Source organism: Ambystoma mexicanum, chromosome 4q (assembly GCF_040938575.1).
Source record: "Ambystoma mexicanum isolate Mex_15411 chromosome 4q, UKY_AmexF1_1, whole genome shotgun sequence".
Lineage (NCBI taxonomy): Eukaryota > Metazoa > Chordata > Amphibia > Caudata > Ambystomatidae > Ambystoma > Ambystoma mexicanum.
Window position 1 is genome coordinate 522,884,167 of NC_090928.1, and position 24,496 is coordinate 522,908,662.

Sequence of the window (24,496 nt, forward strand, 5' to 3'; positions counted from 1 at the left end):
TTTGGCCTCTTTAAGCCGGCTGTCCTCTGACTTTCCCGAATGCGGAATAATAGCGAAAGGACTTTCCTCTCCCAGAGGTTCCTGAGGGGTGAAAAGGAGTTTGGCGGATAGCAGCTCCTAAGGATTTTGCTGCTGCTTTAGAGGTCTGTAACTTTTCCAGACTGTCATCAACCTTTTTCCCGAATAATGAAGAGCTGTCAAAGGGCATATTCAAAAGTCTGGCCTGTACATCTGGAGCAAAGCCCGACTTTCGCAACCACGCATGCCTGCAGATTGTTGTACTTGCCGCCATGGCCCTGTGGATACTGTCAGCGGAATCGATGCCAGTTTGAAGTGATTCGCACATGGTATCTTTGCCATCTTTAATAATGTTAAGGAAGGCTTCCTTTTCCTCTCCTTCGGGTATGCAGTCAGCCGCTGATGAAGCACACTCCCATAGTGTGTGACTGAACCTGGCGAGCGTACAGGTGGCGTTGATGGACTTCAACGCCATACTACAGGCAGAGAAGACTTTCTTCGCCATAGAGTCGTACCTCTTGTCATCTCTATCCTGTGGGACAGTAGGGTAAGCGGTCCTACTGCTAGATGAAGTTGCCGCTTGAACCACCAGGCTTTCTGGGGTCGGGTGTTTTGATAAGTATTCAGGGTCAGCAGCCGCTACCCTATACTTGGTTGACAATCTTTTATTGACCGCAGGGATAACTTCAGGAGTTTCCCAATTAGATGCAATTTTCCTTTGTAAGGCTGCATGGAAGGGGACCACCGGGTCCTCCTGTGGGCCTTTGTCTAATATATCTGTTAGGTCATCCTGTTGAAAAACAGGTGAAGGCGCAGACCAACCCATAAATTCAATAATTCTTGCCATCAGGGTTCTATAGGGTGTTTCGGCATGTTCCCCTGGGTCTGGCTTAACAAATTCCACTTCTGGGGAAGTGTCCAGCCCACTTGCCTCATGTAGTGACTCTTGTAGGTCCTTCAGCCTTCTTTCCTCAGAGGTGAAATCCTCTGAAATAGGCAGTGTGGTCCTCTGTAAACCGAATGTTTCCTTGTCAGAATCTTCCCCCTCTTCATAAATTGAAGAAAGTCCAGGGTACTCTGACCTCTGAAATGGTGTAAAACCCATCTCTAAGGCAGAAGGAGCCAAACTCGTCGTTATTGGGCGAGAAAACGACGATGTCGTCCACGCCGATGTAACAGGCTTCGAAGGCGCCGAGAACGGCGTCAAAAAAACTGGAAGGGGTCTCGAAGAACTCGAGAGGATCGGGATCCAACTCGAGGGCATCGACGACGGTCTCGGCGTTGTGCCGGAGGTCCTTGGAATCACCGTTGGCTGTGGAGTGGCCTTGGTCCTCTCTTTCATCGGCGTCGGCGTTGACAATGGCGTCGAGTCGATCGACCGATGCGTCGAGGAACCATTCGACAACGGCGTTGATGGCGCCGATCCGTGCGTCGAAGGAATCTTCGACGACGGCGTCGAAGATGGTGCCTTCTTACCCGATGGCTCATGGCGCTCTCGGGTGGAATGTTTAGCCGGGTGCTGCGACTCGCGGGGTTTTGATTTTTTGGGTTTTTCACCCGGGGTATCACCCTCAGCTGTCTTCGAGGGGGTCGAGGCCGCGTTCTCGAAGACGCTTAACATTTTCTTTCTGAATTCCTCCCACTCAGCTTGAGAACTGTGTTTAGTGGGACAGGAGACCCTATCTGGGGACACAGAAGAGGACGAGGAAGGGGATCTTCGACATCTCTTTTTTGAGTGTCTTGATCTCGACGAATGGTGGGAGCTACTTCGAGATCTAGAATGGGAATGTTTTCGACGGCGAGGAGACGAATGCCTCGACCCAGCCGACGAAACTTTTGAGGAGGTTTTGACTGACTTACCTCTCTCGAGCTTCCCTTTGCGCTCCTTCAAGGCTTTCGCCGTTTTGGACATGCAGCCCTCACACTCCGAACAATGGTGCTCGGATCCCAAGCACCACAAGCAGATCCTGTGTGGATCCGTTATCGAAATCTTTTTACCGCAGTCTCGACATTTCTGGAAGCCGAATCGCGGCGGCGTCGGTTCCGATGAAGAAGCCATCGAGAACGATAAGGTATATTCAAGTAGATATAGTTAGTTATCCTGACTGAACTGAGCAACGACGTTCCGAGGCCCCACGAAGCGTGGAAAAACGGAACTGAGCAACGGACGCAGCGCGTGGCTATTTATGGACATGGTGATGTCGGCGCCGATACGGTGGCCGTCGAGGGACATCGACTCGGCGGACTTCGACGCGCAGCGCCATCTACAGAAAAAATTTCTGAGGCCAGCAAGCTGGAAACGTATTATCAATGATAAGGAATACGTCGGAGGACACAATCCCTTCGAATACATTTGCATAGTCCAAATGGGAATTGATCAAGGAACCCCCTGAATGGGGTAGAGTTTCCATGGCTAAAGGGCAGATTCTTATTTAGCAGCTCAATGTGAGATAAAGCGCATTTAACCACACAACTGATTTCAGTATTGAGGCAGTTACTATTGTCACAGATAAATTCAAGATTTTGTACTTGCTCTTGATTTGGATAGTGCCCCCAAAGAATTTCAGAGGGGGCACGGGCACAAATTGTGTTGATTTTATTGGAAAGACGCTTAGGGCACAGGGATAGAATTTCAGTCTTGGTCACATTCAGCTTGAGAAAGTTGTTGTGCATCCAGACTTCGAATGGATATCGAGCTTCAAACACTGTTGTCAATTGATCATTCTTCTATACATTTGTGTCCCATTGGCAACTGCAGCAGAATCACTTTGTGTGGTATGTTGATTGAGGAAGCCCCAGACCCAGAAAGATGGATGGTGGAAGTACAGAATAGACACCCAAAGGAAATAAAGGAAAGCATACACTCATGTGTGGCTGTGGAAAAGAGAACATGAGAAGATTAGGAGTAAAGCAAGAGTTGCCACATTAGGAGTGGAGGTGCTAAGGAAAATTAGAAGAGGGGGTTAGGGCCTGGGACCCGTAAAACAAAGATGATGTGAAAGCCGAAACAGTGATACGGTGTCCAAGGGCGACTACAACTGTGGAGGGCATAGAAAAGGAACATGTTGACAATGAGGAAGATGAAAGGTGGAACTAGACATGTGTAGGGAGCATGGGATGGGAATGTTCCACAGATGTTTTACTGAAGGGGAGTATGCCACACAAGAAAAGCATTGAAAAGCATAAGTCACACATAGGGAGTGTAAATGGTGAACTAGACACAAAAGGTTGGACAACTAGGGGACCAGCCAGTCAAACAAGGAATGATGGAAGAAATTCAGTGCACAGTGTGGAATATGCAAAGAAACCGTCAGCCACACAAGGAGGGGGGTGGGATTGAATACTGAGGGAAAGAATTGCCACAGAAAAGAAGTAAGTGTTAGGAAAGATTTCGTAATTGTAGGGAATTTTCCTTCCATGTGGCAACCCCTAAACTTTTTGCTATTGTTTTTAACCTTGTTGTTGACTTTGCCAGAGAAGTACAGCCTTCTGCCGCACTTCTCTGGGCTTTCGCTCCTTTCTTACGGGGAAACTGACATGCCCTTAAGACAGTCAGTACCGGGGAACGTGGTTTCCCGTAGTTTCTTTTATCGTGTCGCAGCTTTAGTGCAACACGACACAAGAGGGCACTGTAAGCTAAGTTACAGCTCTCTTGGGTCTCTAGCCTTCTACGGGCCCTAGATACTCTTTTAGGATGGTATTTGATCGGTGCAAGTCATTCAGGGACTCGAATGGTGGCAGCGATCGCTTTGTTTATTTTGAGCTCCTTTTGGCGTTCTGAGCACGTTTTTGCCCTGAACCCAAAATGGTGGCCTGGCTCCCAAAATGGCCAGGCCGCGAGGCTCCTTTGTCTTGTCCACTGACCGGCTTGCTCCCTTCACCTTCCCCAGGTCAGACGACCCGGGGCCTTCCTTATTTGGGCATGTACTTTCCTGCGAAACGTGGTTGCTTTCGCGGGCTTCTACATGTCGTTTGCGTGCCTCCAGGGTGTGGGCTGGGATGTCTGGTCCCAATACACATCCTGGGTGCCAGAGAGTCTGGGGTGGTGTGAATGCCTGGGACCACCGTGGTCTGTGATTGGTCCACGTATGGTATGTGTGTTGATGTGCGGATCTCCCATTGGCTCCCCTCCGTTTTGGCGCGAAGGGAACCGTGGATAAGAGGGAGCTGGAAACACCACTACCATGTCGATCTCCTGAGTTCTCACGAACGAAGGAATACAGGAGCCAAGTATCCTGCAACCCAGAGGCTGGACCGAGGAATCGCTGGTGACCCGCTGAAGGAATCCTCCTTTGCACTGCTGTCGTCCTGTGAAACCCTTTCCTCCTTGGATCGAACCAGAAGGCCTGTACTGGTGCTTCGACCTTTGGAATAGCAGGAACAGCTATTCCCGGCGACTTCATCATCTCCTGCCAAGTAAGCCTTCGGAAGTGTCTCTGGGCCATCCAGTTGACTGACCAGCTTACAAGGGAGTCCTGCTCTGTAACTGCCGCCAGGTTGTGTTGTATTTCGAGTCCTTGTCACTCTCCCACGCTTCGTACACTTGGCGTTCCCAAGTCTGAAGGGAGGAGTGTACATTTGGCTTGAATACACACGGCCGCTCCGTTGTCCTGCTGCGGCAACAAAACTGTGCTGGTTTCGTCGATTGGGACGTCTTTTTGCTCTACACGACTACAAGGCGTTCCCTGCTCTTCTGAACCTGCCAGCTGCTGAAACAAACGTGGAGAAGCCTGGGTCTGCTTGCTTCGGGGACCGGTGAGTAGTTTAGCTAGGATCTGGTCGCCCTCCTGCAGTATCCCATTGCTTTTCCCTGCTGTGTAAAAACAGCACCCTTTTGCCGTACTCGCGCTCTGCTTCTGCTCGCTGTGGAGGCTGCGCTTGAGTTGCGGAACCTGTTCTCCTTCTGCTGTGCACTAACCCGAACTGCCTGACTTCCTCCGAAGAGCTTCCCCTTTTGCCCGTTGGCACCGGCGTGGCAGGTACTTTGAGCACAAGGCTCCACTCTTCGCAGGGCTCGGACTTCCATCTAGTTAGGTGCCTCTAAAGGCGAACTGAGTCTAAAGCGTTATCGCACTGCCTGTTTTCCTTCCCTGGCAGGTGGACTACATATTTCGTGCTTTAAACGCTTGCGACTGTGTATTTGTATATATATTGTGTTGATTTGGTATGTGTTGGCTTAATACTGTGTTATTGTGATTTTCTCGCTACGGTCGTTGTTTTAAAGGCCTTAAAATAAATGTGTTTATATTTTTGATATAACAACTGTTTGGAGTAGTTTGTAAGCGCTCTTGCTTTGTGTGCTCATTGCGGGCTTTCAGTCACCCTCACCCCTCTTGAGACCTAGTCTTGACCGCCGCGATCGCTACCTTGATTGGTCTGGCTTGTCCAGAGGTTACCCTGTTCCAAGTAATTAGGTTGGCCTTCTGAACTTCTGCGCCACCAGGACAGAGTTCAGAAATCCGTCTTAACAAATTGGTGTACAGCGGTGGGATACGACTGAAGGTATCCAGTGTTGCGCTCGAACTAGGGCATTTCAGGTTATTCCAAACAGTACACGTAGTGAATTGTTGTAATATAACTTTAAAAAGGCCATAGTCCTATCAAACAGTATGGAAACAAATACGTTGTTAACTTTAAATGCTTCCAAATCAGAAACGCTGAAAAAGATGTGTGCAGAGAGAGGTGTTTCCTCTCAAGGCACAAAATTGGAAATGATCCAGAGAATCGTGGCGTGGCAAGAAGCGCAGCTTGACGCTATAACTTCCGAGGACAGTGCAGAAGGTGGTGGGGCTGCTCTCACTGGCAGAACCGACGGTTCTGCCGCTGCACTGATCCACCGCGACCACGAGGACAGGGAGGATGTAATGTCTAATGTTTCCTCTGCCAGTGCTGATGGGGAGGCTATGCTTGAATTCAAGAAGCAAGAGCTGCGGTTTAGGCAGCAGGAGCTTGAATTCAGCATAGCCAAACTAAAAATCGAACAGGCAGAAAAACAGAAAGACAGGGATCACCAGTTGGAACTGGCCAAGCTTCAGGTTGCAAATGGATCCAAGGGTCCTAGACATGGGTCTGGGGCTTCCTCTCATCCACGGTTTCCAAAAGATCTGCTCAGTGTGTATGAAGAGAGGAATGACATTATGGACTGGCTGAATGCGTTTGAGTATGCATGCGAGGTCCAGGAAGTTGACAATGCTGATAAGATTGCGTGGTTGCTCAGTAGACTGCCCCATTCTGGCTGTAGTGCCATTATGGAAATGTCGAAGGCTGAGCGGGCTGATTTCGCAATGTTAAAGCAAACTCTCATTTTAAAGTTTGGGAAGACTCCGGCCCAATATTTAAAGCGTTTTCGAGAGTATAAGAAAAAGGAAGGTGGTACTTGGGTATCTTATGTCGCTGAATCTTTGAAAAACTTAACTGGCTGGGTTGAAGGTTATAAGGTTTCTACCTTCGAAGGCATGATCAATCTGGTCATGCTGGAACACATTTTTGCTTCTTCTTCCCCGGAGCTTAAGCAGCATTTGGCCGATTCGAAGGAGATAGATCCTAAGAAGCTGGCCATTGCAGCAGACTTATGGGTGTCACATCGAGTGTCCCATAAGGACAAAACTCATCCTGGTAAGCAGGAGGAAGGGAAAAAGTCCAAAGATATGGAGGGTGGGGAATCTGCTAAATCTTCTTCCCATAAGGGCCACAAAAAGAAAAACAAGGGTAAGACACAAGAGAACTCACAGGGTAGTGGAGGTCAGCCTCCAAAACAGAACTCTGGTTACAATAAGCCTCCCTACGTAAACAGACCCACTGGGGCTTGTTTTTCTTGTGGAGCACCTGACCATGTGAAGGGGGATCCCCGTTGTAAGGTTAGACCTTTGGGGGTCCACTCCGCTAATCTGGCCTTCTCCTCCTACGAGGAAGAAGAGATTACAGGAGCATCCTTCTCCTCAGACTCATTTCCCAGCGGAATAGAGGCTGAGGTAGTTTTAGTGTCCCTGGGTTCCTGGGAGCCTAAAGTCGCAGAGGCTTATGCTAGGATTCCGGATAATACCAAGCACTACTTTAAAGACAGTGTGCTGATCAATGGAGTGGATACTCCAGCTCTTAGGGATAGTGGGTGCAGTCGAACTGTAGTGGATTCTACCTTGGTAGACTCAGAGGAAGTTTCCAGAGCTACTCTGATGCCCACTAAGTTGGCTGACGGCCCCCTCCGTATGTTTCCCGTTATCCCTGTTAATCTTACTTTAAATGGTACAGCAGTCAGGATTCCAGTGAGCATTCAGAGAAACGTCCCGGGAAAGGTCTTGTTGGGCAATGATCTCAGAGCTTTAGGGCTCGTAGGAGACACTGCCGAAAGACCCTACACACTGTCTCAAGCACGGGCAGCATTGGCCAAGTCCAATACGCCGCCCCAGCCGAAGGGGAAACCCAAGGCGAAAGGAGTCTACAAGTCAAGACGAGGGAAAGAGAATATTCCCCCGAGCTCGCCTACCACTGCGGTGGAGGAAGTTGGTCAATCGCCCGGGCCTGACGAGGAGGTGGCGATGCCTGAAGTATTCGACCCCAACGATCATCCTGAACTAAAAGACTTGTTAGTTGAAGGAGGTCCTGATAGGGATGAATTCAGTAAAGGCCAACGTGAGTGCCCATCTCTGGAAGGCCTAAGGAGACAGGCCTGCTCCCAGCTTGAGGGTGAACCTCCTGGGAAGCATAGGATTTATTGGGAAGGTGGACTCCTGTATAGTGAGCCCACAGAGTCTACAGAAGGAGACCATAGGAGGTTGGTGGTTCCCCTTGCTGTTAGGCCCTTCCTCCTGCAGTTGGCGCATGAAGTTCCCCTTGCTGGTCACCTTGGTATGAAGAGGACCAAGCAAAGGTTATCCATGCACTTCTACTGGCCCAAGATGGGGGAGCAAGTAGAAAGTCACTGCAGGAGTTGTGCCGCCTTCTAGATGCCTGGTAAGGTTGGCGCGACAATCCAAGCTCCGTTGGTACCGCTCCCAGTTGTGGGGGTACCATTTGAAAGGGTAGGGATCGACATGGTTGGTCCCCTTGACCCGCAAACATCCTCAGGCAATAGGTTTATCCTGGTGCTGGTCGACCATGCAACCAGGTATCCTGAGGCCGTCCCATTTACAACTGTAACTGCCAAGCCAGTTGCAGAAGCTTTACTCGGCATGTTTACTAGGGTTGGCTTCCCTAAAGAAGTTGTGTCGGATCATGGCAGCAACTTTATGTCGAAGTATAGGCAGGCTATGTGGAAAGAATGTGGGGTCACCTACAGGTTCTCTTCTGCATACCGCCCCCAGACCGATGGTCTGGGGGGGCGTTTCAACAGGACGTTAAAGAGCATGATTGGGGCTCTGGAGGAGCCTCAGAGAAGAAAATGGGATCTTCTTGCTTCATGCTTACTGTTTGCCTACAGAGAGGTACCACAGGAGGGTGTTGGCTTCAGCCCCTTCGAACTTCTGTTCGGTCATCCCGTACGGGGACCCTTAGCCATCGTCAAAGAGGGATGGGAGATGCCCACTCCCCCTGTTACTACCAATGTAGTTGATTATGTGCTAGGGCTCAGAAAACGGATGGTACTTCTGATGGGCTTGGCCAGTGATAAATTGAAGGCAGGGCAAGCACTGGTGAAACATTGGTACGACCAGAAAGCTTCCCTCATCAACTTTACACTTGGTCAGCAAGTCCTGATCATGAATCTCATAAGGCCTCGAGCTTTACAGGACAAATGGTCAGGCCCTTACCCAGTGGTGGAGCCCCTGGGTGAGGTTAACTATTCAGTGGACCTTGGAAGGCCTGGACAGGCTCCAAAAGTGCTTCCCGTGAATAGGCTGAAGGCTTTCGGCCCAAGCGTCGAAATCGCAGCACTGCTACTGGCTTCAGATGTTGGGGAAGAGGAGTCTGAACCTCTCCCCGACCTGTTCCCAAGCAGTCCTTCAGTTAGCTCTTTTGAGGGTGTCCGAGTGGCCCCTCACCAAAATGGACAAGGCTCAGTGGTTTACCTTGGACATGAAGTAGTTGGAGGGAGGAGACAGCCTCTACTCAGTCAGGTACAAGCAGTACAAGACTGGCCTACCCCCACTACGCAAACCCAAGTGAGAGCCTTCTTAGGACTCACGGGTTATTACCGCAATTTTGTGGCAGACTATGGTACCATAGCTGCTCCTCTGACTGCCCTCACAACTCCGAAGAAACCCAAGAAGGTAACTTGGACCGACGAGTGTGAGAAGGCCTTCAATGGCTTAAAAGACTCCTTGTGCCAGGCCCCTGTGCTCAGGGCCCCTGATTATCAAAGACCTTTTATCGTGCAGACGAATGCCTCTGACACTGGGATAGGAGCTGTACTATCACAAGTAGATGAGAAGGGTAAGGAACACCCTATCGGTTTTATTAGTCGCCAGCTTAAGGACAGAGAGCTCAGATGGTCCACGGTAGAGAAAGAATGTTTCTCTGTTGTGTGGGCCCTAAGGAAGCTGAGGCCCTACCTCTATGGGACCCACTTCACTGTGCAGACTGACCATAAGCCGTTAAAGTGGCTAATGAACATGAAGGGGGAGAATCCAAAGTTGCTTAGGTGGTCCATAAGTCTTCAAGGCTTCGACTTCACTATTGAGCATAGACCAGGTGTCCAACATAGCAATGCTGATGGGTTGTCCAGAATGTTTTACCGACCTGAACAAGAGACTCATCCAGGGGTGGATTAGTTCCCCCTGTCCATAGTCTGGGAGGGGCGAGTGTTAGGAAAGATTTCGTAATTGTAGGGAATTTTCCTTCCATGTGGCAACCCCTAAACTTTTTGCTATTGTTTTTAACCTTGTTGTTGACTTTGCCAGAGAAGTACAGCCTTCTGCCGCACTTCTCTGGGCTTTCGCTCCTTTCTTACGGGGAAACTGACATGCCCTTAAGACAGTCAGTACCGGGGAACGTGGTTTCCCGTAGTTTCTTTTATCGTGTCGCAGCTTTAGTGCAACACGACACAAGAGGGCACTGTAAGCTAAGTTACAGCTCTCTTGGGTCTCTAGCCTTCTACGGGCCCTAGATACTCTTTTAGGATGGTATTTGATCGGTGCAAGTCATTCAGGGACTCGAATGGTGGCAGCGATCGCTTTGTTTATTTTGAGCTCCTTTTGGCGTTCTGAGCACGTTTTTGCCCTGAACCCAAAATGGTGGCCTGGCTCCCAAAATGGCCAGGCCGCGAGGCTCCTTTGTCTTGTCCACTGACCGGCTTGCTCCCTTCACCTTCCCCAGGTCAGACGACCCGGGGCCTTCCTTATTTGGGCATGTACTTTCCCGCGAAACGTGGTTGCTTTCGCGGGCTTCTACATGTCGTTTGCGTGCCTCCAGGGTGTGGGCTGGGATGTCTGGTCCCAATACACATCCTGGGTGCCAGAGAGTCTGGGGTGGTGTGAATGCCTGGGACCACCGTGGTCCGTGATTGGTCCACGTATGGTATGTGTGTTGATGTGCGGATCTCCCATTGGCTCCCCTCCGTTTTGGCGCGAAGGGAACCGTGGATAAGAGGGAGCTGGAAACACCACTACCATGTCGATCTCCTGAGTTCTCACGAACGAAGGAATACAGGAGCCAAGTATCCTGCAACCCAGAGGCTGGACCGAGGAATCGCTGGTGACCCGCTGAAGGAATCCTCCTTTGCACTGCTGTCGTCCTGTGAAACCCTTTCCTCCTTGGATCGAACCAGAAGGCCTGTACTGGTGCTTCGACCTTTGGAATAGCAGGAACAGCTATTCCCGGCGACTTCATCATCTCCTGCCAAGTAAGCCTTCGGAAGTGTCTCTGGGCCATCCAGTTGACTGACCAGCTTACAAGGGAGTCCTGCTCTGTAACTGCCGCCAGGTTGTGTTGTATTTCGAGTCCTTGTCACTCTCCCACGCTTCGTACACTTGGCGTTCCCAAGTCTGAAGGGAGGAGTGTACATTTGGCTTGAATACACACGGCCGCTCCGTTGTCCTGCTGCGGCAACAAAACTGTGCTGGTTTCGTCGATTGGGACGTCTTTTTGCTCTACACGACTACAAGGCGTTCCCTGCTCTTCTGAACCTGCCAGCTGCTGAAACAAACGTGGAGAAGCCTGGGTCTGCTTGCTTCGGGGACCGGTGAGTAGTTTAGCTAGGATCTGGTCGCCCTCCTGCAGTATCCCATTGCTTTTCCCTGCTGTGTAAAAACAGCACCCTTTTGCCGTACTCGCGCTCTGCTTCTGCTCGCTGTGGAGGCTGCGCTTGAGTTGCGGAACCTGTTCTCCTTCTGCTGTGCACTAACCCGAACTGCCTGACTTCCTCCGAAGAGCTTCCCCTTTTGCCCGTTGGCACCGGCGTGGCAGGTACTTTGAGCACAAGGCTCCACTCTTCGCAGGGCTCGGACTTCCATCTAGTTAGGTGCCTCTAAAGGCGAACTGAGTCTAAAGCGTTATCGCACTGCCTGTTTTCCTTCCCTGGCAGGTGGACTACATATTTCGTGCTTTAAACGCTTGCGACTGTGTATTTGTATATATATTGTGTTGATTTGGTATGTGTTGGCTTAATACTGTGTTATTGTGATTTTCTCGCTACAGTCGTTGTTTTAAAGGCCTTAAAATAAATGTGTTTATATTTTTGATATAACAACTGTTTGGAGTAGTTTGTAAGCGCTCTTGCTTTGTGTGCTCATTGCGGGCTTTCAGTCACCCTCACCCCTCTTGAGACCTAGTCTTGACCGCCGCGATCGCTACCTTGATTGGTCTGGCTTGTCCAGAGGTTACCCTGTTCCAAGTAATTAGGTTGGCCTTCTGAACTTCTGCGCCACCAGGACAGAGTTCAGAAATCCGTCTTAACAGTAAGCAAGGGAGGATCTGCCATATGAATGAGCCTGACAAGGGATATTTGCTACTGTCTTTTAGCCAATGTATTTGACGAAATGAGCTTTACAGTCTAACCATTTTGTATTTTATTTTATTACCAAAGTGCCGATTGGGGGTCTCTTTGCTCTCAAAGACGCCACTCGCGTGTTACACTCGTTCGCTAACATTGTGGCTTCGTATTGCACAGCTGCAGACTAGTTGCACCCTTTGTGACTTTTTCTGTGTTTCTTCTTGCGAAGAAACAAGTGAATGTTTAGAGAAATATGGTGATCTAATAAAGATCATACAATTTCAAGCAAATGGAGTGCCTGCAAAAAGGTAGCATAGCCTGCACAATACTAATTACCTACCTTACAGTAGATTAAAGAAAGTAACTTGAATTTAGACACAAGTAAGTCAAACAAGAAAAGCAAGACTCTCAAGTGAAAGTTTGTAGATTCGAATGTTCCACTGTAAACCAGAAAATAGCAAAGAAGTATGCGTGACTGATGCTTACATATGTCGGCTGTGCCATTTGCGCATCCAAAGGCGTGGGGGTTGCAGGCTTGGCAACATGCAAGTAGCTGGAACCGCCAGGAAGAATTCCTCCTACAAGTAAGAAACACACCAAGTTTTCTTTTGATGGCATTGCTTGAGCATGAATGAACTATATACAATAATTGCAGACATTACACGGCCACTTGCAACAGCAAGAGGGGGAGGGTGAGGGGGGGGGCATTATATTTTGTGATTTCTTGAAACGTAATGACGAGGTGTGGGAAATTCAGAGCTATTCATGGACCTGCTTCAGGGGATAGTGGTGTTGGTAATGGGGTGGTCTAAATTTGCTTAGCAGCAGGTTTGGCATCTACAGTCCAGGGTCGGACTGGGGCATACAATCGTTACGGGCACCAATGGCCCGTAGTTGCAAATGGCAATTCATTTCTTTTGTGACAAACTTTTTGAGTAGTACCCAAGGGCAGCGGGGGGGGGGGGGGGGGAAGGGGCAAGGTTATACAATGTGATGCATTTTTAAACAATATTCATTCTGTAACACTGGCCAAAACTAATAGTCACATGGTGAAGTAACTTATCAAACTGGCCCGCACGGGCCAAAAAAAGTGGCCCACTTTCACCAAAAATGACTGGCCCACACTAGCATTTTGCATTTTTGTTTCGGGCATTGGCCTATTGCCCTATAGGCGAGTCCGAGCCTGGATAGTGCCAAAAAACAAACCTAATTAAAGCGACAGTGAGTGTTCCGATTTTCCACCCTCGGAGTATATTCCACTTCAACTAGTAAGACCTTCACGCCTTGTCCTTCGGTTTTATCACCCACACAGGCCAGCTGGAGCGCTCCAATGCCTTTAATCAGGTAATTAAAAGTAGTGTGTCAAATAAACCGAACATCCTACAAAAGCACTACACCTGCCCTCCTGCCCTACTTGCTTAAGGTTACTAAGAGGCGTTAAGGCACTAGAAGAATTCCCTGCGACGCAATCGTATGACTATTGTCTATTCATCTTTAATGGAAAGGACAATAATATCTCAACGATTACCTATTTACTTAATAGCTGTAAGTCAAACAGAAATATCAGGTCCAAAGGAAGCTTCACTCTTTGCCAATATGTCAAACTGCATTTGTATTATTGTGTGATTTGCTTTCATATAATGTTTTGGCACTGGTGACTTTTCATTCTTAGTCCTCAGGTTTGACTTATGTTCACGCCACCAGACCTTTGCCTTTCAACGTTGTCATACCATTATAAAAAGGTACCACACGGGCAACAAATTCCATAAATTATATTCTTTGAATCACATGTCAAAGTGTGTTGAAAAATTATCTGTCTCCTTGTGTATGGATGATTCAACTTATTGTTCTTTATGATGTTACAATGTTGACAGTGTCCACATGGTTGTGTGCCTTTTGCATTGCTCTCTTTCCATCATTTCTGCTTGTACTAAAACATTTCGAAGTCAGTTACTTGTCCTGAATGCAAAAATAGGTGGATCTGGAAATAGTTTATTCAGAGTAGGGTCTAGTTTAAGAAGGTCTTTGAAAAAATGATTAATGTTGATTCACTCATAGACATTCATATTGAAGTAACTGTGTAGCCCCAACTAGCCATCTCACAGTTATATCATCATTCCACTTCCATAAAGTGTCCCCTTTACAACAACATATCATTATTTTCCACCTTTCACCACCTCCTCAATATGATGGAGTGGAACCTCATGTATGTCTAACCAAGTCTGTAACACTTTAGCTATATGCTGGCCCTGCATGTCAAGGAATTGAATGTACTGGATGCTGATTAGACTTATTTCATTTCTTCCGCCGGCATATGCCATGGCCATAAAAACATTGTGCATTGCTTTCATTTTCTATATCATAATTTTGACACACAGGGTAAACACAATTTTATTTTCAGCTTTGAGTTACATCGTCACACTGATTCAATCTATACCATGCCTACCTTACTTTTGTTACTTATAGTAAGGGCATGTTAACTCCAATACAACGCCTGCTGTTTCCCATTGGCTGTTCCCGTTTATGTTTCCCAATATTTTTTTCAACCAACATCCTCCCTTTGTCCCCACCTTCTCTGATGGACTATCCCCATCCTCAACAACAGCCTCAACATACTGGTGCCACTTATTGAATCCTGTGGTGCTCAAACAGTGCTACACACAGTGGGGTACCTTACTAAAGTGCCCTCCTGATCACAACGCTACCCAGGTTTACTTAATCCGCAAGAGATAACATCATTGTGCAACTACATTCATGACGATCTTAAATCTTAGTCAATGGTCGATTTGAGAGTATTCTTCACCTGCCTTTAAGAGTCCACTGATGATCCATCTGTGCTTTATTTGACAGGCATTGCTCTGTCAGTTGTCACAGAGGGCCTTAGAAATGTGCAGGAGCTTCCAGAAAGTTTTAAGAATTGTATTTGAAGTTACAACAAAGGTGCATGCACTGTTCTTCCTCTAAGTGGGTAGGTTGTTCAGCATAAAAACAGACAGGTGGTTCAATATGATGTAGCAGATGTGAAAGGGTCTTGGGAAGTGGCGATAGGGCCGCCCGTCTCTCTCATCTCCTCTGGGATTTCCCTCCCTAACCGAGGCATCTGTAACCCCGGCTAAGGCTCGTACTCTCTCTCGTCTCCTTTGGGATTTCCCTCCCTAACCTAGTCATCTCTAACTCTGGGTAGTGCTACCGACCGGTAACCCATACTATCGAATAGCTGGTTTTCAACTAATGATGGTTCCCAAAAGCACCAGCTAGTTGATCTCCCACAGGGACTTCCTAACTCGTACTACACTACCAACTGTTAGTTCTTAAGGGGGAATATGTGTGTGCCATTGGAGACTAAAGCCCTATTCCTTCAATTTACTACTCTCCACCTGCCTCCCACTCTTCTTTGTCCAGCTCCGCCAACCTTCTCTCCTGCAATCTCTCTCTACTTTCTGTCTGTTGTTTCATACTCTCCTTCCACGACCTATCTCCACCCTTCAATGTTACTATATTTTCCCTGATCTTAAAAGTCCTTCCTACTCCTCCGATCTACTAATACTCCCTTCTTCAGGCTACAACTGTCACCAAATTGTGTCACTTATAGTAAGCGCATGTTAACTCCAATGACATCCCTACTGTTTCCTAGTGGCTGTTCCCATTTATGTTTCCCAATATTGTTTTCAACCAACATCCTTCCTTCATCCCCACCTTCTCTGATGGACTATCCCCACCCTCACCAACAGCCTTAACATGCTGGTGTCACTTATTGAATCCTTTGGTGGTCAAACAGTGCTACACACAGTGGGGTACCTTACTGCGGTGCCCTCTTGAGCACAATGCTCTCCAGGTTTACTTCAGCCACAAGAGATAACTTAATTGTGCCACTACAGTCCTGACAATCTTAAACCTCAGTCAGTCGTCAATTTGAGAGTACTCTTCGCCTGCCTTTAAAAGTCCACTCTTGATACCTATGCACTTTATTTGACAGGCATGCTCTGTCAGTTGTCACAGATGTCTTAGAAATGTGCAGGAGCTTCCAGAAAGTTTTAAGAATTGTATTTGAAGGTTACAACAAATATGCATCCACTGTTCTTCCTCTAAGTGGGTAGGTTTTTCAGCATAAAAACAGACAGGTGGTTCAATATGATGTACTGGATGTGAAAGGGTCTTGGGAAGTGGCGCTAGGGCCGTCCGTCTCTCTCTCTCTCTCTCTCTCTCTCGTCTTCTCTGGGATTTCCCTCCCTAACCAAGGCATCTGTAATCCCGGCTAAGGCTGTTCCTTTCTCTCTTGTCTACCTTGGGATTTCCCACTCTAAGCCAGTCATCTGTAACTCAGGTTAGCGATACCGACCGATAACCTATACCATTGAATAGCTGGTTTTCGACTAATGATGGTTCCCTAAAGCACTGGCTAGTTGATCTCCCACATGGACTAGCTAACTGGTCCTACACTAGCAATTGTTAGTTCTTAAGAGTGGAATATGTGTGTGATGTTGGAGACTCAAGCCCTATTCCATCAACTTCCTCCTCTCCTCCTGCCTCCCACTCTCCTTCGTCCAGCTCCTCCCACCTTCTCTCCTACCAACTGCTCTTTCCAGGTACTGTCTGATGTTTCACTCTCTCCTTCCACCACCTATCTCCACCCTTCAATGTTACTACCTTTTCCCTGATCTTCCTACTCCCCTCATATCTACTAATACGCCCTCCTTCAGACTACTATTGTCACCACAAGAATACTACTCTCCTCTTTCTGCATTACTATATCCCCTCTTCCAAGTAATACTAGTCTCCACTCACCGCACGAGTACTCCTTTACATGACTGTTCTTCACACTACTACTACTCTCCCCACTCAAGTATATGGTGCCCGGCCCACTCTTTCACTACACTAACTTTCACTATTCTCACCTGCCTCAATTATCTCCTACAACCTTTTCCTTGCACGCCACTCCTACACCCCTCTCTGCTAGCCTCACTCTCTCCAAACACTCCCTGCTTCTCACAGCAACTACTACCACTACTCCCCTACACCAGTCTCACACATATATCTCTATTTGTATTTATCTATCTCTCACCATCTATAGACTCCTCTTCTCACTTTTCTACATTACACTACACTACACACAACTGGTACCACTCTCTCTCACAAATACCTCAACTGTACTAAGCTCTGCCACCAACTCGCCAACACTCCGCTCCTCCGTACACCCTCCACCTGGTCTCAAGATCCTCCATCTCAAATAGTTTGGATGGTTTCGCCCTCTCATCTCGCCTCATCTCCTTGCCCCACCCCTCCCACTGCCTCCCTTCGCCCTAAGTATTCCCACTGGAAACATGCAGTTACACTTACTCCCTGCCCCTCACCCTCTTCCACCACAAACATTCCCCATTCTCTCTCTCTCTCTCACACACACACACACACACACTTACCCGGGACTCCTACATCCCTCCTCTGGGTCCCACCGTGGCTGACAGCCACGGCGTGCACTCGGGTGCGGCAGGGGCATGACAGTTCGATTTCTAAATCGGTTTGGTTTTTTACAGTAAAAACAAAGTGATTTTCTCTCTATATTGGTTTCCCCTACTCTTTTCCGGTCATGTGAGAGTCTGGAGGCTTGTTTTTCTTCTGGTGTGTTGGGTGCTGTGCTGCTCTGAAGTGCTGCTTATTGTTGGGATATGGTGAACACTCCAAATAAGTTTTATTTGCCAGGCTTCTGTTTTCCCCTTTATTTGATTCCCGTCTGGGTCTTCTTGGCCGCTCCCAGATTGATTATAATGGGAGTTGCAGTTCTGAAATGGCAAGAAGAGAACACTGGCCAGAAACCGTACTGGAAGGCAACGGGAGATAAAGAGTGGTAGCATTGATAACATTTGTGGAATATGGGGAGAAGGTTAAGAGGCCTGGGGACGCCCCCAACTCCCACTTCACATACCTGGAGCAGGGCTGGTTCTGGCTTTTTTCTTAGTGATTCACATGCCCATGTTGAGAAGGGCCCCTCTCCTCCTACAGACCCTGTCACACAGTCATTAATTCTAGGCAAGTTACTCCCTCTTGATTCTGGCGAACCTCCTATTGGTTCCACTTCTTTGTAAATATGCTCCAGAATCATTTCAGGAGTGTTCAAGAAGCTAGTTGTACACTCATGGGCTATGAGTAATCTAGCTGGTATAGCATGGATTAATCAATGAATCCCATACTAATGCAATTGCCTCCACATATCATTGATGGCCCGTGTTGGTATTGTATTGCCATTGGCACAATGGAGGCAACATCTGGGCCTAGTATATTAACATATTTGCGTCTAAGCGCACTATTTCTTTCAGCTCTCATGTCCTTTGCTAGTACCAGTTCAGAAGCTTCTCTGAAAATAATGCCACATTCATCATTGGTATGAATTAGCTCTTTCTTGATCTCAAAAATTAAAGATTGCAGTTCAGCTTTGTTTTCTTCAAATGCATACATTATAATTTCAGTTTCCTTTTTTTCCTCTTGCCAGTCTTTTGTGCAAACCTCCAAATTTACTAGAGAAGGTGTCTAGCATATTGTCAAACATTTCACTGTGTGAATAATGCAGATCACCATTAGCATGTAAGTGAAAAGAGTGGCAAGTTGACTCACAGCATTTGCCAGACACTTATACTCTGCCTGCCCTGGGCTATGCATATGGTGCCTCTTCCATTCATTTCATTTGGACTGCTTGCAGCCTTTATCTTACTTTGTGCAAACAATAGAGCTGGCTACACTGTGAGGAGGGGACGTGGCGGGTGTGCCCACTAACCCTTGCAAACTCTTCACACCCCATTTCCGGTGTCACAGATTGTGCCGAGCATGTACACAACACAGGACAAGGGTATAATGTGTAACAGGTAATTTATTGTTGAGAACCAACAACCATCGTGGTGATATGGATAGAATTGTATAAGGGAGAGCCTTTAAGTGCTTTCATGAAGGGAATATCAAGAAATGCTTCTGTTCAGAAAAGAGTCATATTTTTTCCCCAAACAGGGATTAAGGGGACACAAGTGGGCAAGGATAGAGTATCTCCCTTGCTATCGTTCTCTCTGAAGAAGTCCAAAACAAACAATTGATAATTGTGCTCAAATCCAATGGTGCTTAAAGAAAGAAAACAAAGTCTTACACAGTTCTTGAGTTTTGCTCTCTTTGGCTCAAATTCAAAATCTGTTAGATTGCCCTGATCACTTTTCTTAGCAGAAGACTTTTCCATGGTTCAGATGGCACACGTTTAGCTGAATCTTAAATCCCTTTTCCCTAGCATGGCTGAGTTAGTCTGGCTAGTTGGGGTGCCATAGGTCAGGGTCATGCTGTATCTGGATGATCTTGGTCCCCTTGACAACCTCTCTTCTTTAGGGTTCTGGTCCCTAGGATGTTCTGCTCCTGATTAGGCCTGAAATACGCTTAATGGCCCCTGGTGAAATGTCACAGTTTTTGTTCCAGCCTCAGATGTCTGCCCTGGACTGATCTGGTCCGCTGCAACCTTCTTCTGCTTTCTTCCTAGTAACGCTACCTGATCTACACCCACCTCCTCAGATGTTGTAACTTTGTCTGCCCCTCTAGATGATTTCCTCTGTCCTGTGTTGCCAATTCTTCTGCCAATCTCCACAAGCTTTATCTCCCGCCAGCCTTCAAATCGCTCCACCAGTTCCTATCCCAATACATCTCTAGCTCCCTAATCCTCAAAAAACACCTTTCTCCATCTCCTTATCAAACGCACCACTCTGCTAGACTGGACTGGAGGCTTTCATAGGATGGTTCCCTCTCCCTGGGTGGTGTCTGGAATCATATGTAATAGCTGTGTATTGTGGGATGAGCTTGTCTGGAAATGGGCCATGTGCCTGAGATCATGTGGGCTAAGAGGGATCAGGCCTGCAGTTACTTTAAGGCTATATGCCATTTTTGATTGTATACAGGCGTTTAACCTCTGTGTGTTCTCTCCTCCTCGTCTCTGAAGGTTTGCTGGTGAGCACTCTAGTATATCATGCCCCTCACCAGTGTGCATTAGTTGCTCGAAAAATTGCACTTCTGTATTTCCCCCAATGCACAGGTGTGCAGGTGAGCATTATCTCTTTTTTGGTGATTGCCTGTGTTTTGATTCTCATGCCTGTGGCATGGCTTCTACGAGGCTCGAAAAGCTTATTCTAAAGTTCCCTTGGTGTTAGTGCAAAGGGGCGCAATAGTTCAGAACACTGCCTGTGGAACTCCAGTCAAACAATCTTCATTCCCTTAACGAGGCTTAACTTTCTATGCAAGTTATTTGCGTCTTACTAGTGGGTGGAATGGACTCTGCAGAACTGTAGTTAAAGCAGTGTCCAAGAGGGTCAAGTTTCTTCATCCCTCCCAGGTGGGTCAGTGGAGCTGTGAGGGCCCTGGTGACTGTGCACTTGGATCTTCTGGCTGCTACCCATCTCAGAGTGGTCAAGAGTGAACACAGAGCTGTGAGGGCTCCTATGACTTTACCCAGTGGAGTAACCTTGCTGAAAATGTTGGGGGGGACATGCCATCTGAAGAAAAGGTGCCCCAGCCAAATGAAAGGGGACAACATGGTGTGCCTTGAAAGTTGGGGGGGACGAACACCCCTGTCCCCCCCTAATATTACGCCCATGACTGGACCACTGGTTTTCTATGGGAGTCTGTAGGGGTGGTGAGGGAGTAAGTGCTCATTTGGCTGCCCCCTGCCTTAATGCTGAGCCCCAGTAATGGTGGTCTGGGAAGCCATAATTGCATTTCTTTGTGTCCAGCACCCACTAATTTAGAGCAGCTCCCAACCCCTTTCACCACCCCACTGTCAGCCCCCAAGGTTAGCCCAAGGTGCATGTCACAATGTCCACCTAGGCGCTTCTGACAAAAAAGGCCTCATGCCACCATCCTGTCTCTCTGATGTGCTCAGGGCAGCACAGCAACTTCTGCCTGCACCCTGCAAGGGGCTGTGTGCTCCACATATGCTCTCCTGGTACACCAATTGCAGCCCTTTGTACATGCAACTCTACTACGCTCAAGACACTGATGGGGTTGCTTCTCCTCACTGTGTCTCTGGCTGCAGTACGCCTACCATCTGGCACCAAGACACTATGGGAGTCCTTGCTCATTTCAGGGAACATCCAGTCACCAGCAGAGGTCCTGCTGTCACACTTCACACAGGCCTTATCCACCTGTCTTCTTTCAACACAAACTGGTTCCAGAACAGTGGAACTCTGGATATTTAATGCTGTTTTGTGAGGAAGATGTACTTTAGCTATGCATGCTCTCTGGTGCCTAGTTAAAAAGCCTAGACAGTGGCTAAGCCCCACTTCCAACCCATTCATGCTGTGTCAAAGTATTGTAATATAAGGTGTTATTTCCCAACTCAATGGTGTGTTATTGACCCTGTCAGTAATCTGTTATTTAATGTTCCTCAGAGAACCTTTGTACTGATCCTCTAGTACTGTAAAACACAGGCATGTTGTCAGTGTAGCAGATGTTTAATATGGACGGTAAATGGTAGAGGACTTTTGAGTTGGCCCAGTGGGTCTCTGTAAGGGAGGAATGGTATAGAAGTAATACAGACACAAGTGACCACACTTCAAGGGAGTTTATTTAACTTTCACAAGGGGGTGAAACACGCCTAACTAAACCTAAATCTACAGATGGGAGAAAGCTACAGCCATCAAATAATAATACTGCAGTCCTAAAGGAGTCTTGTCAAAATAAAAGGGCCTAACTATTGCCAATCCTTACTGCTACTTTACAAATTGTGTGGGGTAATGTTAATGAAAAAGAAAAAAGTGTTCACAAAATGATAAGTCAGGATGTTCGGGCCGTTGGTCTCCGTTCTCCACATTTTTAGCATGGGGCAGGGCAGTTCACCCCAGCCCAGCACACACTCTGGCTTCCTTGACATGAGGATACAGTTTCAATGCCAGTATCAGGGCCTTCTGTGATCAAGTCTCTTCTCCATCAAGTCTCTTGATTCGGAGTGGCTGATGTACAAAACAAAAAAGTAAAGTTATTTTCTTCTTATCAATATATGATTTGGGTGTCTCTCCCGGGATCCCCCTCAGCCAGGCTCAGATCCCTTTATTTCGTTGAATTAGTCTCCCTCAGCCAGGCTCAGATTCAGGCTGCAGTTCACTTTATTCTTAACGAAGACTTTCGAATGTGCACAGGGTTTAGCTACACCCATCACAGGACCACTTTGATACAAAGTTCCTTTTTTATGATGCAGTTGCCATTCAGTTGGATACCTAACAGAGACCTTCAAATGAGCACCCATGTGGCACCGGACCACTCTCTACACAGTATCTGACTTGGCTTTTTCAAAGTACTTTCACTCCTTTCGTTTCCAATTGTTTGCGCCTCTCATCACATGCACTTCAAACACTGTCCTTTGTAGATTTCTTCATACAATGTTGCCTCTTGCAACCTTGGTTCAAACACAAGATAATTTCTCAAAGGTTTCTCCGACTCACCGGCTGTGCTGCTTCTACTGGCGCTGCTTTCTTGCAGGAGCCAAGGACAGTACCACAGCAGCAATCGCTCCCCCTGGCCTGGGTTATCGACACAGGAGTGCCCCGGATACTTTTGATGCACAGTGAAGGTTTGATCAGCTTTGGTTCCCGGTCTTAGGCTTCTTCCTTTCCAAGGCTCGTAAAAGTAGTGGTTTCTAGAGGTCAAGGGTTCTTCCCTCTTTGCAAACCTATCCAATCTTACCACCTTTCTCCTTGTGTTAAATTGCCACCGTGGAACTTCTGCTTCCTTGTGTGGTTTTCCTCACTCAGAATGCGCTTTCATTCTCCGCCTTTTATCCGTATGGGAAGTGTGATGGGAGTCAGGTGTGTGTAATGATTAGTAATTACCTTACCTTGTCTAACCAGGGTGTTGGGACATGTCAGGTATACGGCTCTGGTGTTAGTCTGTTGTCGCTCACGATGTACTGTCCGCGAGAAAGTGTTTGTATCAGGAAGAGGGTGCGGGGGTTCGAGCTTCTAGGTATCCTACTTGGTAGGATGGGGAAAAGGTGGTACAGGAAAGGGGAAACTGCATCTCACCCTTCGGTGTCCCACTTCCACTCCCCGAAGACCCCTCATCCAGGTGATCCTCCCGCACTGGTCCACCCCAGGAAATGGATTTAATAGCGATGGCTGTGGCTCGGCCACCTGGATGACAGATTCCTGGGGACTAGCGGGTGAGACACTTTCAAGTTCCTCATATCTCACAGGCCTTTTGGGTGAGGAGAGGCCTTCTGGTCTCACACTGTGTGTGCTCCTGGATAGGGCAGAATGGAAACACTTCATTGGTACAGCAGAACATTGGCTACTGGATGATTGTGGTATGGTCTAAGTGACGATTCACCTACTCCTATCACATCTCCCCAGAGAAGAGACCCTTTTCCAAGAAGCTAGGGAGGTGAAGCCAATGCCAAATAGCCCCCTAGAGATGGTAACATGGGGAGGACCTCATGGGAGAGACTCCTCTGGTGGGGATAAGAACACAAGTCTGAGATACATCCTCTTTAACTCCCAAGCCCTCAGGCGGACAACCACACCACATCCACTTGGGGATAGAAACCCTCAACCCTACAAACCGATAATAACACCAGGTTGTTCTAGGGGTAACAATTATCATCCCATGACTGAGCCTTACCATGCATTACCATTCCTTCACTGTGGAGACCCCAGAGTCTATAAAAAGCTCATTTAGAAATGCTAATAGGTCCCACTGCAATATCAGTTCTTCTAAGTCTGTTGGTCATGATGTTAATAAAAAACCCAAATCAGACTGATTAGATAATTCTACCTTTTTTGCTGAAACCACCAGGAAGAAGTAGACTGAGATGAAGAACGACAGGAACATAGGTAATCCAAGAACTGGGATGGGGTGGGACACAGAAACAGTGAAGTGTAATACCAAGAAACTGCAGCGGTATAGACTTCTGCAGAGGCGTGGTACCTCCTACACCATACAAATTAAAGAAGGACTACTTATCGGAGAAACACAGACAACCAAGATGAGAGACTGTGAAGCACAGGAAACACAAAGGAGACACAAGGAAGGCCAGGATGAAGTCCCCCAACTGCTTCCAGACAGTAACGCAAGGCTGACCGACGGTGATGTGAACATAAGATGCAGCGTCGAGAATGTTGCTCCAAGGGCCGGGCAAAAGATCTGCGAGGTGAAGGCGCTGAGACACAGATGCCCACAAGGCACGCAGAGTATTAGAGAGACCCCAGGAAGAACCGGCGGTGTATCCCTGGAACGAGGAATGGAGTCATTCCCCCAGGCTGTTTGATATGATATGATACTTCATTTATATAGCGCCTATACACAATGTGTTTCAAAGCGCTTCAAGGCAAGGGAGGGAAAAAGAGAAAATACAATGACATTCTTGCAGGCAATGAACAGTAAGGATGTGAAATTAACTATCGTACTCGGCCTGACGACATTTCAGATAGTGCAAGAGCTAAGACACAGATAAGGAAGGGAGGGGAGAGTGGGAAGGAAATGGAAACAGACAGGCGAATACCATACTAGGCCTGAAGACATTTCAAAATGTCGAGATGGAATGCCAGGAGAAGGGAGGCATTCTCCTGGCCTACAAAGCAAATATTGGGAAAATACAGGAGGCAAAAACTC

The 24,496-nt window shown here is 47.6% G+C and overlaps 1 protein-coding gene across 1 annotated transcript in view; it reads right to left on the reverse strand.

Annotated features, from left to right (window-relative positions):
- The window catches only part of CFAP61 (cilia and flagella associated protein 61), a 2,971,729-nt gene that overhangs the window by 640,976 nt on the left and 2,306,257 nt on the right, over window positions 1–24,496 (reverse strand). The window contains exon 24 of the mRNA XM_069608074.1: window positions 12,368–12,459. Coding sequence (XP_069464175.1) covers window positions 12,368–12,459 — 92 coding nt within the window. The remainder of the gene's footprint in view (window positions 1–12,367; window positions 12,460–24,496) is intronic.